At 44.0% G+C, this 17,867-nt stretch overlaps 1 protein-coding gene across 1 annotated transcript; it reads left to right on the plus strand.

Moving 5' to 3' along the window:
* The first annotated feature begins 343 nt into the window (after positions 1–343).
* On the plus strand, positions 344–17,125 carry ATP6V1C2 (ATPase H+ transporting V1 subunit C2). The gene is made up of 12 exons (XM_010224345.2): positions 344–486; positions 2,028–2,095; positions 5,393–5,478; positions 10,243–10,337; positions 10,998–11,089; positions 13,050–13,148; positions 14,017–14,085; positions 14,967–15,059; positions 15,490–15,583; positions 15,720–15,817; positions 16,196–16,325; positions 17,030–17,125. Exons 1-12 carry the CDS (start codon positions 358–360, stop codon positions 17,123–17,125), a joined length of 1,149 nt encoding a protein of 382 aa, XP_010222647.1. The 5' UTR covers positions 344–357.
* Positions 17,126–17,867: the final 742 nt, after the last annotated feature.

Consider the following 17,867-nt stretch of genomic DNA (forward strand, 5'->3'; position numbering starts at 1 on the left):
AGGGGAGGAGGAAGCTTTTCTTCTTCATTCAGGAGGATGTCCTGCCCAGAAGCTGGATGAAACCCTGAGAAAGGAGGAACTGCTGCACTCTTTCTGTGACATTCAGGAGAAGGTCATGTTCCACTTCAGTCTGACATAGAGGAATGAGTCACTGTCCTTGTGTTTCCATATATAAAAAAAAAGAAAAGAAAAAAGGAAAAAAAAAGAAAAAATACTAGTCCAGGGGTTTTATTGTAACTTTTTCTGTTCTTAAGGAGAAAAAAAAAAATCTCATTTTATGCAGTATTCTCCTAGCCTCTTACTTCTTTACTACTTTGTGTTTCTGCAGTGACCGGCGCGAAGGGAAACGATTAGATCATGTCGGAGTTCTGGCTTATTTCTGCTCCAGGAGACAAAACAAATCTGCAGGCTTGGGAGAGGATGAACACAGTGACATCTAAATCCAACCTGTCCAGCAACAGCAAATTCCGTATTCCAGACTTAAAGGTAAAAGAATTTGGTAAAAGGGTTTGGGTGTGGGTAATGCAGCAACCCCAGTCAGCGGTATGGGTTTTTCAGATGAATCTAGGATTTCTCTTTAGAGATAAGATACATAGAGTAGAAGAGCCTTGTGATTACTTGTGGATTATAGTCAGCTGAAAATTATTCAAAGAGAAGTGAGTCTGCCTGAGGGTTCCATTCATATTGAGAGAATATAGGTATAAGGAGTGAAGATGACCAGTTAAGCAATGGCTCTGTTGTACTATTCCCAGGCATGAAAGCCATACAGCACTGAACATCTTGGATCACTCCAAGCAGGGAGCAGTTAAGTATCTAGAACTATACTGGTAAGATTGCTGAGGAGAGAAGACAGTCCTTATAATTCATATTACTCTGTGGGAAGTAGAGGTGTGCGTATATTCAGCTGTATGACCAATTGTCATATAAATAGGAATATTGCTAATTCAGAATTTCCATATTTCTTTGCATTATTTAATCCTTATTTTAAAAGATATGCAATTTACTTTTATGTCAGTTATGGGTATGAAAAATCCAAATATGTTGCATTAAAGTCAATAGAGCTACAACAAATGGACAACCTGGTTCCACAGGGAGTTGCTATCACCTGTCGCTCACAACCATCCAGGATCTGGCCTTAATCTGAAAATATTACTGAAAAATATAACTTAAATTCTTACAATTACATAATGATGCGAGTGAAATAGGAGTGTGGCCTGTTCAAATAACAATCTTCACATGATTGTTACAGACTGGGTATGTTGTATTTCACATGAGCATCTGAGATAGAAGGTAAAATCACAGCTATGGGCCTTACCCAGCTGATGTTGGTGTTAGTTCGTAAATGCCAAAGGAAGTAAAGCATTTGCAACATCTGGCAATGCAGCCCTTCTTATTTTGCTAATTGTCCCCTGTAAAATTTGTTTTGACTCCTGTTCTTCAGTTTGACCTTTTGTATGGTCTGCCACATAGAGTTGGCAACACTAGGAGAAGAGATTCAGTAATGTATTGGGATACCATAAATGAAGGACAGAGGATCCTACAAAAGCAGATATTGGACTTGGAGGAAATGGCTTTTATGAGAGACTTAGCCTTTGGTAATAGAAAAGAACATAGTCAAAGAGCCTCTTTGGAATAAGTATTGCTTCCCTTGGGTCTCCCTGTACGTAAGATTTGTTTATGTATATATATATAGTGTGTATTTATTTTCAATATTTTATGAGGTAAAAGATCAATTTATGCTACTTGATGATTCAGGAATGAGAAATAGGAAGGATAACTCTGATGCATGAACTTGAGACTGTTATTACAGTTATATACAGTTTTTCCTTTATTGGAAAAAGGCTTTTTATGCCCTAAGTCTTGGGAAAAGGAATGGCTCCTATTTTCCATTAAATGAATAAAGGTCTGTTAAATTTGCTGAATTCATAAATTCTAAATATAAGTCAGTGTACTTAAGACTCTGCCAACAGAGACTTTTCACCATCTTCTTGTGCATTTTTTTAACCTATTTCTCATGTTTTGTGCAGGTTGGGACACTGGATGCTCTTGTTGGACTCTCAGATGAGTTGGGAAAACTTGATAGCTTTGCTGAAAGGTAAAATAGATCTTATTTACTACATACAAATGAGAAACAGCGTTTTGTTTTTATAGGATGGCATGTCCTTGTGTTCACCTTGGTCTGAGTCAGTTTAGCCCAGGCTGCAGCTCAACTGAAGTGGATAGGATTTGTTTAGCGCCTGCGTTGATTGTTGTAGAATCACTACAAACGAAGGATCATTCCTTAAAATCTGTCTGACTAAAGTCAGTGCACCATGATCTGTTTGAGTGGCAATTCCAGGGAAGATGTTTCACAGAGGGAAACTGCTAGAAAGTGTTTATGTTTTTTCTTTTATTTTTTTTCTTTTTAAAGAATGACATGTCCCTCACCTCAAACTAATAAAGCAGCATTTAGGGATGAGCTTTATTTTCTATCTCCCTTTATCGCTTACCTTCTTTTTCTGGAGTATTCCTCTTGTTATTTGTGCCCTTTCTCAAACAGATACTAAGGAAGTTCTAAGGAAGAAGGCCTTCTGAGAGCAATCTGGAGCTCTCCCGTTCATGTTTTTAAATCCCTGAAAACCAGAATATTGTGTCCAACTAACTCATGCACTGACTCACATGATTTCCTTGCTGATCATGGCCTGCTTTTCCTTTTAGACCAGTCTGATCTGGGTGTACAAAGGACAATACGGTGAAAGAAGCTGAGAAAATGCCTGGTTATAAGGTTTTGTGGCACAAAGTATACTTCACTTATTGGGGAAATAAAAGTACAAGTTGCTTTTTTATTTTGGTTTGGAAGCACACCTTATGTAGAGTCATGGTCTTGCTCACAGAGGCAGATGTTAGCTCTGTCTCTAAATTATTTCATTTTTCCCCTAGCCAGGGATGTTTGAAGATTTACTTGCCTAAATGTGCTTGATGCTTGCATGGATTTTGTCAGCTGTGAATGGATACAGAACTACTGATACAAGCTAGTTACATCTATGCTGGCCACTTGGGCAGAAGTTAAGTTTGGATATTTTCTAGGACATTTTTTGATCTTACTGGTACTTCAGCAGAGCCAGGGCTGATTTTGGATGATTACTTTTGATCTCTTTGTGCTGGGCACAATATTGACCTTCACAGAGTTGCTTTTTAAGGCTTCTTAGCAGAATTCAACAATAAATCTCTCCGTGCTGCGGCCTTCTCCATCTGATGGGAGAAACCCTGCTCCAAGTTCTTTGTAAAGCTGTTCAGGCCTTTGGTTATTAGAGGTCATTCATGCTGGAATGAAGTGGGAGGCTTGCAAAAATCATGAAGAACTGATTTCCAGAAGAGCATAACTACTCAACTTTGTGAGGAGTTATGGTGACTGAGAAGCTTGCTGTAGGTTGTGTGGTCAGGTTCCTGGAGATAAATTTAAATGAAATGTCAGCAGTAGCCTCCTAGACTCACTATGTTTCCTTAGTCATAACTTAACAACATGGTGCAGTTCCTTGTTCAAGTTCAATGCCAATTTACTCCACTAATTGTCCCTTTAATACAAGTAATGCTGCTCATCATATGACATGTGCAAAAAAAAAAAAAAAAATAGCCTGGGTCAGGCCCTGGCAGAGTAAAGAGTAAACTATTGTGAAAAGTGTTTTTCTTATTTGTCTTGTTTATTGATAGAGCTGAGTAATCAAGGGGAATCGGTGAATTTTAAAAACAGGAAAAATGTGCTTGAGAAAAATGCATCGTGGTAGAATAAGAGCAGAGAATAATCAACACAAATGTATCCACAGCTAAAGTTCAACAAAGTCAATTTTATGCATTAAATATATGTTCCAGGTTTGGATTATAAACTGTTATTCAAGGGTTAAATGCCAAGCACTTACACTTAGTTGAAGCAAATGACACACAGAGGGTTACAAGCCTGTTTGAGTGACCTGAGCATTTACATTCCTGCTCCTCTGAAATAGCTACCTGCTGAACTGTTGCTAGATAAACAAAACTGCCAGTAAAGCCAGGCAGCACTAACCTGTCAGCACTGCCTCCTGCCAGGACAGCAGAGAAGGGGCAAGAGTTTGCAGGGTCTATTGTTTCCACATACTTTTATTATTTATTTGCACAGGGAGATGGAGTGTTTTTCCATGTTGCCATATGGCAGTGTGAGGCTCTCTGAAGCTCACAGTCCTCTGGGTGACTCTTGCCCAGGGATTCTCCCAGCTTCTAGGTCTGCAGTGGTCTGTCGTGTCCTGAGATTTTAGGCTGGCCACCTTGGCAGTATTATGGGGGCCTTGCTGATAGTGCTGTTTAAAACACAGTATCATTTAGAGAATGTTAGACTTTCTGTCTTTCTGTTTGTCTGTTTTTCTCACTGTAGTACTTTTACAAGCAAAATGTATGACTCTTTAATAGGATACACAGGTGTATTTATACACATTTTATGTTCCTAGGTTTTTATTTCTGTTACTCGGCTGCAGCTGAGTTGACATCCTCTCATCACAGCGTTTGAGCATAATGTTTGCTCAGGGTGGGATTCATCTCATCTGAATTTAGAGGTTTAAGAGTCAGTTGCTGCTGCAGCCTGTGGGGCTGCTCTGGAGGGCGATCCCCTCACCAGCCTCAGGTGTCAGTGGTGGACTGGGTGGGTGATTTGTCCGGGCTCTGTAGGCATCACGGAGGAGCTGAAGTTCTTCCTGGTGCCCCAGGTTCTTGCCCAGATTCTGAACTGCAGAATGGTCTGGTGCCATGAGACACCTTGTTCAATCCAGGCTTGCTGCCCTCCCTGGAAAGGGAGAGGGGTAAACGGGAAGAAAGAAAGTGAATCCCCATAAAGAAGTGGAATAAGAAGGAAATTCTCATTGTCAAAACACAGGACATCATTGTGTTCCACTAAGTACTTTGTAAGAACTTTATCTTAGTAAGCTATAAAAATGTACTTAGTATCCCATGGAAGCATGTATTTCAATCACTGTTAGCCTGGAGTATTCTGCATAGCCTCTAAACCCTTCTTCAAATCCAGAGTTTTAATTATGTGCTTCTTTTCTTCTGGTTTCTTATACAATTATCATGAAGTGATAGTGTACAGAAGTGTACAGATAGTGTACAGAAGGCTGAATCTTAATCTTGTGAAATGTTGTGCATTATCTGCTTTGGGAAGTGATATTGCCTAGAATATGTTTACAAAGATAGGTGTATCTAGAAGTAAGGCATTTAGTTCTGCAATATGCCAGAGGTAATTTATCATTATTTGAATTACAAACTAAACTGCCTTATTTCAGAAGTATTTTGTTTGAGTATCTCCATGTTAATCAGATAATTGTGACAACTGTTTTATATTAATTTACTTTCTTCACTAACAAGTTTCTCTTATTACACCTCCTTCAAGCGTAATAAAGAAAATAGCCCAGTATATAGGAGAAGTTATGGAGGACTCAAAAGATAAAGTCCATGAAAATCTTCTGGCCAATGGAGGTAAGTGCTGTGAATGTGAATACCTTGATGCATATGAATACCTTGATGCTTGGTTACTGCTTGTGTTTGCTTCAGAATACGAACATGCAGAACCAAAACACATACACATTAAGAAGGACAAACATCAGCAAGACTTTTTATAAAGATTTCTAAAGCCAGATCCTGTTTTTCTCAAAGTTTTTAGAAGTTTTGTCTAATTTTGCTTCCAAGATGGTGTTCAGTCTCCAGTACTCGTTTATGGAAGGAATTTTTCCAGCACCAGACCTGAGAGGTGAAGGAGAAAGCAGAAGATATTCTCCCTCATTCCTAAAATAGTTTAGCCCTTTTTGTGTTCTCTAAGGGATCAGCCACTTAAATGCAACTAAAGTTTTTTCTGTATGATTGCATGACATCTCTCAGCAATACATTAGCAATTTTCTTTCCCTCCTACAGTGCTAGGGTAGAGCATGTGCTCGGGTGGCCATGGACCTGACTGACATCACAGGTGGAGGTGTGAGGTGATGCCTGTGAAATGTGGAAAACCTCATGGGTTAATGGGGAGCTCTAGGTTGATTGTGAGCTCCCAGACCAAAATACTGTGTTAAGAGTCAGTTGCAGTGACAAATGAGGCCTGAGCAGTTCTCTACACTAACAGCTCAACATATTTTTTTTTCCGTTAGCAGAAACACCCTGCTGTTCCGCAGGGGGCAGGTAGGAAATGTGCTCTTTGCAGCCCTGCGCAAGCAGCAGGACGTAATTTCTCTGTGGTCCTTGCAATAGGAGAAGGGCTCTGCCGGTGCCCTGTCCATATGACATTTCCTCAGGGCAGCCGGGGCTGCACTCACAAGGCTGTGCCAGGAGCTGACAGGACACACACAGGCTCAACACCTCTCCTGTCACGAGTGAGTTCACTTTGGTCCCCCCTGTGAAGTCCTGCGCTGGCCGGCAGCAGTTGCACAGCAGAGAACATGAGCACTGGCAGCAGAGGCTCTTCTGGCATGGTGAAGGGCCATGGGAGCAGAGCTACTCAGCTGTATGCACCCTTGCATCTTTGCTAAGTAGTCAACATGTCTTTTTTTGATAATTTTCATGAACTTCCTCTCTTCATCATTTGGTATGATCCTCAAGGCCCTATAGGGAGTTCATATCAAGAACAAACCATATCACATGAGAAGTGACAGCTCCCTGTGTGTCATCTCTACACATCGCTTTAGATCCTGAGTGTGCCTAAGGGCTGCTGAAAAACGTGGTTTTCCACAGCTATCCTGGACTGGGCACCTTGCACGTGCACCTGCGGGCTTGGGAAGTGATACCATTAACTGGCAGAGGAAGCAGCTATGAGTGCATACACACTCCATCAGACCCTTTAACTGCCTGTAATGTTGTACTTTGTATCTGTGTGGGTGTCTGGTGGGGAGGAGGTTCTTCCAAAAATGTCCTTCTTGCATGAAATGAGACTGGCGTTTGATGAATGCAACTGCTTGACAGGTACAATAATCCCACTTGTTGTGTTTCAGGGCTAAAGGACAAAATGAAATGTCTAAAAAGTATGTTGAGGATTGGTGATTGCAGTGTTGGTCCAAGCATGCATTTGTGTGTATTAGTGCTAGAGACAAGTCTTGGTCTGGTTGTAGAGATACAGTGATCAGGTTACGATGGATTTCTCAAGTAACAACCTCGTAGCTTGATCACGATATCCCTATGACTTGAGAAACAACAGGTTTAGCTTATTTCCTTTATTTCCTCTTCTTATATTGTTTTATTTTCCTGTCAGCCCTGCATGTGTTGTAATAGAAGGATGTGGAAATTACTTGACTGTACATGGTACTAATTTCTGTCCTCTGATCGTCTAAATGATTCATAAGACTTCAACCTTTCAATTATTTTTGATTTAATTTAAAATGTGAGTACAGGAGGATTCTTCTAGTATCAACACTCTTGTAGGGATTCTTCCTCTTCCCTCTCTCCAGTTAGGAAAGGAAGGATCCTATAATTGAAGACTTCTTTGAGGTTATAAGGACAGAAATGAGATAATAACATATCACTTCTTGCTGCATGGTCCTATTTCAGACTATTAAACCATCCAAATGCAAATCATAAGTTACCTAATGCAAGTTGTCCCATTTTAGCTCCATTTGTATATATTTCCTACAACAGTTTAGCCCACATACTGCCTAAAGGGAGGATGATATCTAACAGTTGTTTTGTTAGCTTTTTGTGAAGAAACATGCAAAGCAGCAGAAAATAGAGCCTTTTTAGTTAAGTGAACACATGTACTACATCTCAGGGGGCCAGAGCTGGAAGCAATCATATGGAGATGTCTCTCATATAGAATGTGTATTTGTGTATTACTGGAATTTCAGAGTATCACAGCAGCAGGAAATACTTTCTTGCTCGTGATGAAATCAAAAATGTGAGTTGTAAGTAAAGCTTTTCTTCAACGGTTCAGACAGTGTTGCTAACGCAAAATGATTTTAACAGAGGAATAATGCCATTCTTTACAGTAAGCTAAAAAGTGGAATTAAATCAAAATGAGAAGCATCAACATTTGGAGGAATAAGAGGTTTGTGGGGACAGTAATTAAAATAGCCTTGTTAAAATACCTACGCTAAGGTAAGTAAATCAGAGCTAAGGTTTCAGCCTGTGGGCACAGTGGGATGCCCACACATCCTCTTTTGGATGGACAGTTATGAAATGCCGTTTAGGAATGACTTGACAGGCTCCATGCATGAAGGGATGCCATTCCAGGAGCACGGGAGCTCTTCTACACCAGTCCTGCCTGGTATTGCAAGCTCCGTTCTGTCCGTGTGTTCACCCGAAGGAAGTCTGTGCCCGCGCCAGGGTCAGGCTGTGCGAGTTCCCCGCAGCGCTGCCGGTGCGGAGGGGTTAACTTGTGCAGTGGGCTGAGGTGCCGTGCACTGCACAAGTGCCTGACGTTGCGTGCTGAGATTAAAGACAGGCAAGGGCAGAAAGGGCCTGCGTGTGTCTGGAGGGAACTTTCGTATCTGCTCTCCTATAAATAGGTCAGTGCCTGTCTTTAAAGACTCGGCGTGAGTGCACTGCTCCTCTGCACAGCCATGCAAAGCCTCACTCTTTGCAGGTTTAGTTCCTGTTGGATTTAGCAAAGAGTGAGGAACAGAGCTTGAAAGAGAGGCAGCAGGGTGAAATCCTTTAGTCATATCCATATCGTGTCTCCCACCCCTGAAAGGGTGCACCAGCAGAACTGTTGCATGAAGATGACTGAAACCATAATGCTGAAAATGCTCCCATCATCTTTACCTTCAAATTCTTTTGATCCTTTCTCTGCAGAGATTGTGAGAAAAGGCTACCACAAAACTGTGCATGCCATGGCTATTGGCAGAGCTCTGAAATTTTGTCCCTGTCCCGTGCATTCCTCGTGCAGGAGACTCTGCTCCTCCCTCAGGGGCTGCATCTCCTGTGCAATGGATGTGTGGGAAGTTTACATGACTGTCTGATTTCAAAGAAAGAGGGGGACAGCTCAGTCACACCAATGCTCTCTGCCTCCTGCTCAGTGGTATCCTTTGATAAGGAGCCTGTGTCCTGCTAACATAAGACTTTCCATCCTTTGGAAATCTAATAGGGTAAACTGACTCTGTTGTAGGATGAGAGAAGCCCATGGAAAGGATAGGGCTCTCCGGCCAAGGGTATTCGGTGTCACACCACACTGCAGTACCCTCGGCTGGCAGTGTGGCAATTGAACAACTTCCACGTTCCTTTTCACATAACTCACTTCGTAACATGTGTCCCATGCCCTGGAAGACCATCCGCAAGAAATCCCACACAGTCCTTGCTGCAAGTATGAGCCAACTCTTTGGTCAAGGGAGTAGTACCCTTGTGGCCCTGCTCTTACTGAGCGCCTTGAGCACCATTTACCCCTTGTTTTCCCAAGGCAATTTCCCAGGTACTTCCCATGAGCACCCTCTTGATCTGGATGCAAGCCTGCCCTTTGGGATGGGCATCTGCTGCCTTTCCCAGCCTTCCTAACCTGCAGGGCCACGTTGCAGCCTCTGCTTGTTGTGTCAGGATTTATGAGCTTTCCCATCCCATAAAGTCACCCCAAAACACTGTAGGAGTGTGGGGGTATCCCTGGGCCGAGCTAAGGCAAAGAGCTGTCTGATTGCATGGGCTGTTAAGGGAGATTTTTCATTTAATACCATAGGATTCCCAAGCCTCAATGTTCTCTGATACTAAGGAGCATCTTCAAATGAAATGTAGCAGCCAGAACCTGTTCTAGGAGCTTGTGCATCATTTCCCTCAATTCTGGGAAGAAGCCAGGGCTCTTAGTGGTGCAAGGCTGGCTTGTATTGGGGGGCGGGGGGCTATGCTCTTAATACCTTGCATCAAGCTCTTAGCAACTCTGAATATTACAAGAGAAGCTTGGCCCAAAGTATTTTTCCAACAGCTCTTGCTGGGCTTAAATTCAAGCACGCTGAATCCTTCATCAAGACTGAGGTGTGTTATGTGACCCTGTTTCTACAGAGGAGATCAGACGCACATGGCTTTGCCCTGCTGGTAGAACCAACTTTGTGGTGTCAGTGTTAACAGTGTTTTGTAGTGAAAAAAAATAGATTCTGGTACAGCCTTTTCCAGGTTTGAAACAACATTTGTGTATTTTTGATCAGGATCAAGTTTCTATAAGGATTCAGAGATAGATTTCTGGTTGAAATACACCTGTAATGTTAATGAAAGTTATATCTAGGCTATAGATGAGATTGCTACCCCAAAGTAATTTGCTTGCTTTAATACATTTCTTTGTATTTTCAGTTGACCTAATTAGCTATCTGACCCGGTTTGAGTGGGACATGGCCAAATATCCCATAAAGCAGCCACTGAAAAATATATCAGAAGCATTAGCAAAGGTAAATTGTACTCTACATTTTAAAAATGTACCAGAATGGAGAATCATGTCATTCTGAAGTTATTGGTCTCCTCTCATGTGATTCAATGAGAGTTTTGCCTTCGGTTTGGGCAGGAGCTGCCTCAGAAGACCACATTCTGAATCAAAGCTGTCAGTGTTGTTTTAATTAATACTGTAGTAATACTGATGTATTGAAACATTTCCATATATGACACGTTGTCAGATTTTGACCTGCTTTCTGCACTTTTATCCCTTTATTGCAATATCCTATTATTTTCCATGTTGGAGTTCTCTTGCAAAATTATTGGCTTTATGTTAAACCAAACACATTGAAAGTTGGATGAGCTATTTACGCTCTCAATGCATTGGGGAAGGAATGATCTGTTGGTCAATAGGGGTGATGTATGAAACAAAACTTGTTCCTTTAGGTACGACTGTAACACCTGTAGCTACAGCTAACTGAATCCTGCTTTCTGAAGATGTCTTTGCCATAGTGGTACTTGGTGGCACATAGATGTGATCTCTGCTCCCTCTTGGCCATAACCAAGGACAACCTTTCTTCATCCATCCTTGCTTCACAGTGTGGAGGTAGAGGGAGGAGGGTGAGAACAACGCACTCCAAGCACCTAGCTGAGTGGCTTTCTTTTTACTTTATTTCTAGCAAATCACTCAGATAGAAGCAGACCTGAAGACCCGAGCAGCTGCATACAACAACATTAAAGGAAATTTGCAAAGCCTGGAAAAAAAAACTATGTATGTACCACGCGTGCCCGTGCCCATCTCTGCTGGCTGAGCTGAGTACAGTGTGTGGCCACATTCAGTTCTTTTCATTCACATTCACAGCCCATGGGTGTTGTGATGGGAACAAAGTTAGTGTTTGGCCTTGGGACGTGCTAACTTATCCTTGAAGAGAAATGGGAGTTAGGGGAAGCGAGTGTGATCAGCATGTCCTAGAATCAGCTTGAGGGAGGCCGCAGTCCCTAATGCGATTTTAGCAGCAGTGTAAACAGACTGTCTTGGAAAAGAGTCACAAGCAACTTCTCCTGTGCCATTCTGATGGGGTTGAGGGAGTCAGAAACCAGATCAGCTGAGCCAACCGGTGAATTCCTTTGCAGCTCTGAGCTGTTGCCTACAGGAGCTCTGCAAATGCAGTTCAGATAAGTCACCTCTACAGTATTCCAAAGGCAGTATTTCCCTGCTGTGCCTACCCCAGGAGCAACCCGCTCAGTTTTGCTTTTCTTTGTTTCGTTTTGCTTTTCTTTGTTTCATTCCATTAGTGGGAGCAATGCTCGCTCGCTCAGGCCTTCCAAAAGGTTTTCTCTCCTCTCTTCAGCTGCTGGTGCTCTTTACCTGTTTACCTGTTTTCTGGATTTTCTCCAGACTATCACTGGGGAGAATAGTAAGTTCCTGTACTGTTCCTGTAAGTAGTAAATGTAGAGCAACTTAGAAGATGCTGTGCAAGCCCTCATCCAAAGCATGCCCATGTGTGCCATGATTTCCCACACAGGCCCATGCTCTGGGCAGCATGAGTTGGTCCCTGCCCCCCTGGTGCTGCAGGCAGCCCACAGCCTTCCAAGAATCCAGCCCTTATATTCCCAGCCCACTCCTGCAATTCACATGTCAGCTTTAGGCTCCTGGAGAGAGGCGGGAGGTCTGTGTAGGAGTGTGAGAAGCGCCGGACCTTGGGTCCTGTCTCCCTCTCACAGTTCTCTCTGCCTCCAAGTGCTGGCTTCTCTGGTGTGAGCTTGTGCCAGCTGGCTTAGGCTTAACAAACAGCTAAGGAGCTGTTTCTGGCCGGTTAATTATTGTTCAGGCTGGCACAGCTAACCAAAAGCTGATCGTTCCTCACCCCACTGAGGGCAGGAGGACAGGGAGCCCAGACCTGCTGGGTGTCATCGTCACTTCCCAAGTGTGCAGCTTGAGTGGGACTCAGTGTGATTAAGTGAATGGGCTGGCGCTGCAGGAGAGCAGATGCCCCCGCCGGGTCACCCAGCGCCCATGCGTGAGGCCTGTGCGTGAGGCCACACGTGAGACTGTGTGTGAGGCCCATGTGTGCAGCTGTGCGTGAGGCTGGCGCGTGAGGCCGGCACACGAGGCTGTGAGTGAGGGCGATGCATGAGGTTGTGAGTGAGGCCGACGCATGAGGCTGAGTGAGGCCCATGCATGAGGCTGCGCGTGAGGCCGCCACCGCCCTGGGCTGCTCTGCAGGTGCCTCTGCACGCGGGGTGAGCAGAGCTCATCCCCTGCAGTCTGCATGTGCTGGGCGCCAGCAGCCCAGACCTGCACTAACGTTAGTCCCTGGCTGCCATGCAGGCGGCCTTGGAAAAGCAGCTGCCTCCAGCAAGGAGCTGGCAGTGACTAAGAGACGAGTGGTAGCTTCAAGCATGCACTTACAGCATCTATAACCTTACTATAAGGGCAATAGTAGCAAAGTAAGTATAATTTCACATAGAGGAAAGGCCCAAATAGCCTAGTGCAGCTTGCCAATATTATTGCATTAATTTAATTGATTTTTTTCTTCTTTTTAATTGCAGTAAGAATAAATAAATGGCCATTCTAGATGCTTAGACATGTCCTTTACCACCTCCTTCTTCATGTTCCCCTTCCCCAGTAAATACTGCTACGTAGCAATTGTACCTGCAATGCTGTACCCTCGGTGTGCTACTGTTGGGTTCTTGCTAATGTGATTTTCTCTTTGTCTTGTTCACTGTAGGGGAAATCTGCTGACCCGGACCCTAGCAGACATTGTGCATAAAGAAGACTTTGTTCTGAATTCTGAGTATCTTATCACGCTCCTAGTCGTAGTGCCAAAGTAAGGGTATAGTGTGTGCACGTGTGCTCAAGTGTGGTATTGAGTTTCAGGCCTAAGCACTAGATGGGAGCAATATTAACTTGCAGTGTGGCTTCTCAAACAGCCTCCTGGTGGGAATAGCAGTGGTTAAAAGAAGAAAAGAAAAAAAAAAAGAAAAAGGAGATCTTTGTTGGAACTTAGCCAGTGTATGAAAGTGCTCACAGGGCCTCTGCCAGTGCTGTATTCCTAAATGCCTGCACGTAGGATGGCTGCCTGCGTTATAGGGTGTCCTTTTTTAGCAGCCTCCACAAAACCCTGTGCTCTCAGCAGGGCTCCTTGAGAGCACATACGCACACAGCACCATCACTCTTCTGTCTGCTAAAAACATTGTTAAAAAGCTGAGGTAAGTTCTTGAGGTTTTCATCTATGCACGTTCATGTTCTCTCAGATTTTCCCTCTAAACAGATAATACATGATTTGCAATTATGTACCCTTTTCTCGACCCCTTTCCTCCTTTGTTTCACTGGAGCAGGAGCCCTGAGGCTGCATGTGGAGCAGCAGAGCCACTGCAGAATGGCTGCATCCTGTGCAGGTGCCGGGCGCATGCGTGTCAAATCCACACACTGCCCGTCTCCCGATTCCTCCTTAGACCCTGCCTCGAGCCAAGGCTGAAGCTGAGGGTGCAGCACTGGGGACAACATCTGGCTTCAGACCAGCTGGTGGCCAGGCCAGGAGAGGGTGGAACAGGCAGTGCCTTTATCCCACAGCCCGGCCTGAAGAGCTCCACTCTCCTACCCCAAGCCAGTAGCTCAGTCAACTACATCTATCAATACGTTGCCTCCTAGTTCACTGCAGTTACTGACCTTACTTTGTTCTGTGTTGCCCAAAGGTCAAGCTATGTGCAGTGGCAGAAGACCTATGAGTCCCTCTCTGATATGGTAGTGCCTCGCTCCACAAAGTAAGTGAAGTTCCAAATTAAGCCAAAATTATGGCAAAAAATCCAAAATATGGCAGAGATCCCTGACGTACTTCAGTTCCTCAAATTACTACACCCTAGAGGGAACCATTAGTTTAACACATGGGTTCCATATTAACATATAGATTTGCCTGGTCTCATTTCTGCTGCAGCCTTGACTGAAATGAGAAATTGCTCAGCTGAAGGCTGTTAGAGGTGTTTTCCAATTTGTTGTTCCTTTTCCCAGTAATCTAGTTCTGTCTTCTTCCAGTGATCACCCCCAAAATGAATCAAGTTCTTAGGTTTTTGTGAAAAACAGACAAACAGCATGTTACAGTAATGCAGACAGAATTCAGACTTACATAAACACATAAACTTGATGGCAAGCACTTCGAGAGAGACCAAACACTATTCTTGCATCTTTAATTGCTTCTTCCTGTAGAAAGATTAATTCAGTTTCCAAACTGTTACCTTTATCAGCAAATGCTACATTAACACTTATCATTTCACCTGAACTAAAAGCTCCTTGTTAGAAATTAAATATTCTACTGCTCAGATCAAAGCACATAATGAGGTAAAATCCAGGGCATAAAACTTGTCAGTAATATTATCTGAATTGGAGGATGCAGAAAACATGGAGGAAGAACAGGGGGAAGGCAGCTCTGTATGAACAGTTCAAGAACTTAGACATTGATATCCGGATTTGAAATACTGCAGCTGAAGCTAGCAAAGTGTTTGCTCCCTATTTCGGTCACAGCAGGTCTTGAAAAGCAAGGTATCATTTGCTATCATAAATGATAAAAAAAGAACTGCAAAAGGGGAATGTGGACAAGACATGAGGGATTTGTCATGCCACATCACAGCAGTGAACTTCCCTCCTGCAGAATGATTGCTGAAGATGCAGAGGGAGGACTCTTCACAGTCACCCTGTTCAGGAAGGTGATGGATGACTTCAAGGCTAAAGCCAGAGAGAACAGGTAACAACCCTGCATTGCTCAGCAGGCCAGGCTAGCAGACAGGTGATGAGGATAAGCACAGGCCTGTTCCTTGTGCAGTACGAACACATCATTGCTTAAAGTTGCCTTGCTCTTAAGGCTGCTACTGGCCCTAAAAGCAGAGAGAAGGCAAGAGGGGAAGGCAGTGGGACCGTGGATACAATGAATTCATTCTTTTAAGTCTCAACTATGGGCCCTGACATTGCTCTTCCTGTTCTCTTGCTGCAGAGCAGGCGGCAGATTCATTCTTGCTTTCTAATGGTAACTTCTGCTCCCACCTTCCACACACTTTAAACAGTTTAATGGCCAGCAACTTCAAAACACTCCGTGCATGATTCTCCAGAGGCAAAATAAATGGGTGCGCAGATTGCATAGAATACAAGTTGTGGGAACAAATGTCCTTCCATTATAGATTCATGGTTCGAGAATTTTATTTTGATGAGAAAGAACTGCGATGTGAGAAAGAAGAGCTGATGAAATTAGCTTCCGATAAGAAGCAGCAGTACGTAAGTAGCTCATGAGGTTGATGATCCAAGGCCTGGCTGCCTGAGAATTAACTCAGCCGCTCATCGTAGTGGTGACGCCTGTGGAACCACTTCTCACAGCAAAGGGGTCGCAGGATCACTGTATGTGCTTCCATAGGGCCCATTACTGCGCTGGCTCAAAGTGAACTTCAGTGAAGTATTCGTGGCTTGGATCCACGTGAAGGCCTTGAGAGTCTTCGTTGAGTCTGTGCTGAGGTAAGGGGGTAAACCTGGCAGAGATGCCTGCAGAAGTCAAAATGCGCTGCCCGCTTTCATGGGTGGGAATGTCCCTCTAACACATCTGGTTCCAGGAGCTCACAGGAGACAACAGAGGTGGCCAAGAAAGAAGGTGACTTAATATGTTGACAAATAGAGTTCTTTAGGAGCCCTTTCAGTGAAGGTGGAAAGCAAAGGGTACTGTTTAGTCACCCCTATAGCTTCAAAAAGAAAATGCTTTTAGGAAAGGAGGCATCCCAACACCACTGAGGTTCCGTGATGCAGAAACACCCAGGTGGAGAGCGGGAAGATGGGAGAGGGCGGGAGGGGAAGGAGCCTCCTCCCGTGGGATGATCGGGTGCGTTGGTGTGTTTCAAGGTACGGCCTCCCAGTAAATTTCCAGGCGATGCTGCTGCAGCCCAACAGGAAGTCTGTGAAACGCCTGAGGGATATCCTGAACGTGGTCTTCAAACACCTGGATGAAGTAGCAGCAGCCAGTATCATGGATGTACGTATCGGGGCTACAGCTGCGCTTGCTACCGCTTCTCACAGCTTAGTCAAATGAACACGTACGTAGTTCAGGAGCTAGAGCAAGCCCTTCCTCACGCCTTGCAGCGCTAGATCCCTGGATGCAGCTGCACTTAGCACAGGTGGTTACAGAGAGGATGGGGAACACAGTCACAGACTTTATGCGTTAAAGTGTCTGACGTTTACAGCTAGGTGCATACAAGCATGGCAGCTTGTCTGGGTAAAAAACTTTTTAAGTTGTCTTTGAACTTGCAGAAACACACCCAGCAAAGGGTGGGTGTGTGACACCTCGCTGCTCTGCAGAGCTGTCCTAGGCGCCTCAGCGAGGACCTGAGCAGGCAGCAGAGCTTCCTTCTCCCTCACCACATCTGCAGCACGCAGCAGGTCACCCCGTTGGGATTAACCCCCAGTCACAGCAGCTTAGAGCAGGCGAGCGTGAGACCAGCAACGTGTGATGGGAGGACAGTGCAACCACAGGTGAATTCTCAGTGCTAAATGCATTAGAATAAAGCGCGAGGCAGCCCATAAACAGCAAGCAAACACCACATGCAGCTGGTGAGCCAAGCACTTAAGCAAGTAACAGAGCCAAAATACAAGAATCCCCACCCAAGGGTGTGCAGAAGCAGCTGCTTAGCTGGGAGCAGCTTGTTTCTGCTGCTAAAGGAGCACTGCCTGCTTTTGCAGCCTGGCATGGACATCCCTGGTTTACAGCTGAGCAGCCAGGAGTACTACCCGTACGTCTACTTCAAGATCGACCTCAGCCTCCTTGACTGCAGCTAGAGGGAGAATTGCTCAGCTTCATCATCTTCAAGGCCCTGGTGTTACAGGAAAAAGGAGCTTCTGCTACTGAAATAGAAATTAAAATGCAGGTTTCTCAATAGCAGGATAACTATGTATAGATTTTCCTAACATGTCCAGTAATTTAAAGCAACTTCAGTAAAAGTGTTTCTGGTTCATCGTTTTCAGAAGACATTGCAGAAGCAAGAAGTACTGTGGTAGTATTTATTTATTTTTGTTGTGGGGGGCAAGTTACAAAGATGGAATCTTGAGTGGACTTGCAATAAAATTGATTTTAAAAACATGGTGGCTAATGGGTCTGCTAGGTGTGCAGTCCTGCCTTTACAAACAAGGACTTAAAAACAGAAGTAGAAAGCATCTGAGCAAAACGCCAAGATTTCATCTTAAGAAGGTGAAGAAGTCAGATATTCAAAGACTACTCTGTACCTTATTGTAAGGCTACCCCCGGTCCTGACTACTACAGTTTAGTTTTTGCCAGGACACTTCCATTAAAACATGTCCAGGAGTTTGTTGTCTGGGAGAGCTCCGAATCAAACATGTATTTCCTGGTCAAATTATAATTTGCTTCCAGCAGTTACTACATTGCCCATAGATCATCCCTATAAAAAGTGCTCTTAGAGAGAACACTGGGCTATACCTAATTATAACGTTTAAAGGATGCACACTTCCAATTCTTTCGCTCCTTACTTTATAAATTAAGCTGATCTTATGAGGGTCATTTTGC

This window comes from Tinamus guttatus, unplaced genomic scaffold (genome assembly GCF_059628265.1).
Source record: "Tinamus guttatus ecotype Peru unplaced genomic scaffold, ASM5962826v1 Tinamus_guttatus_pri_ptg000653l, whole genome shotgun sequence".
Classification (NCBI taxonomy): domain Eukaryota; kingdom Metazoa; phylum Chordata; class Aves; order Tinamiformes; family Tinamidae; genus Tinamus; species Tinamus guttatus.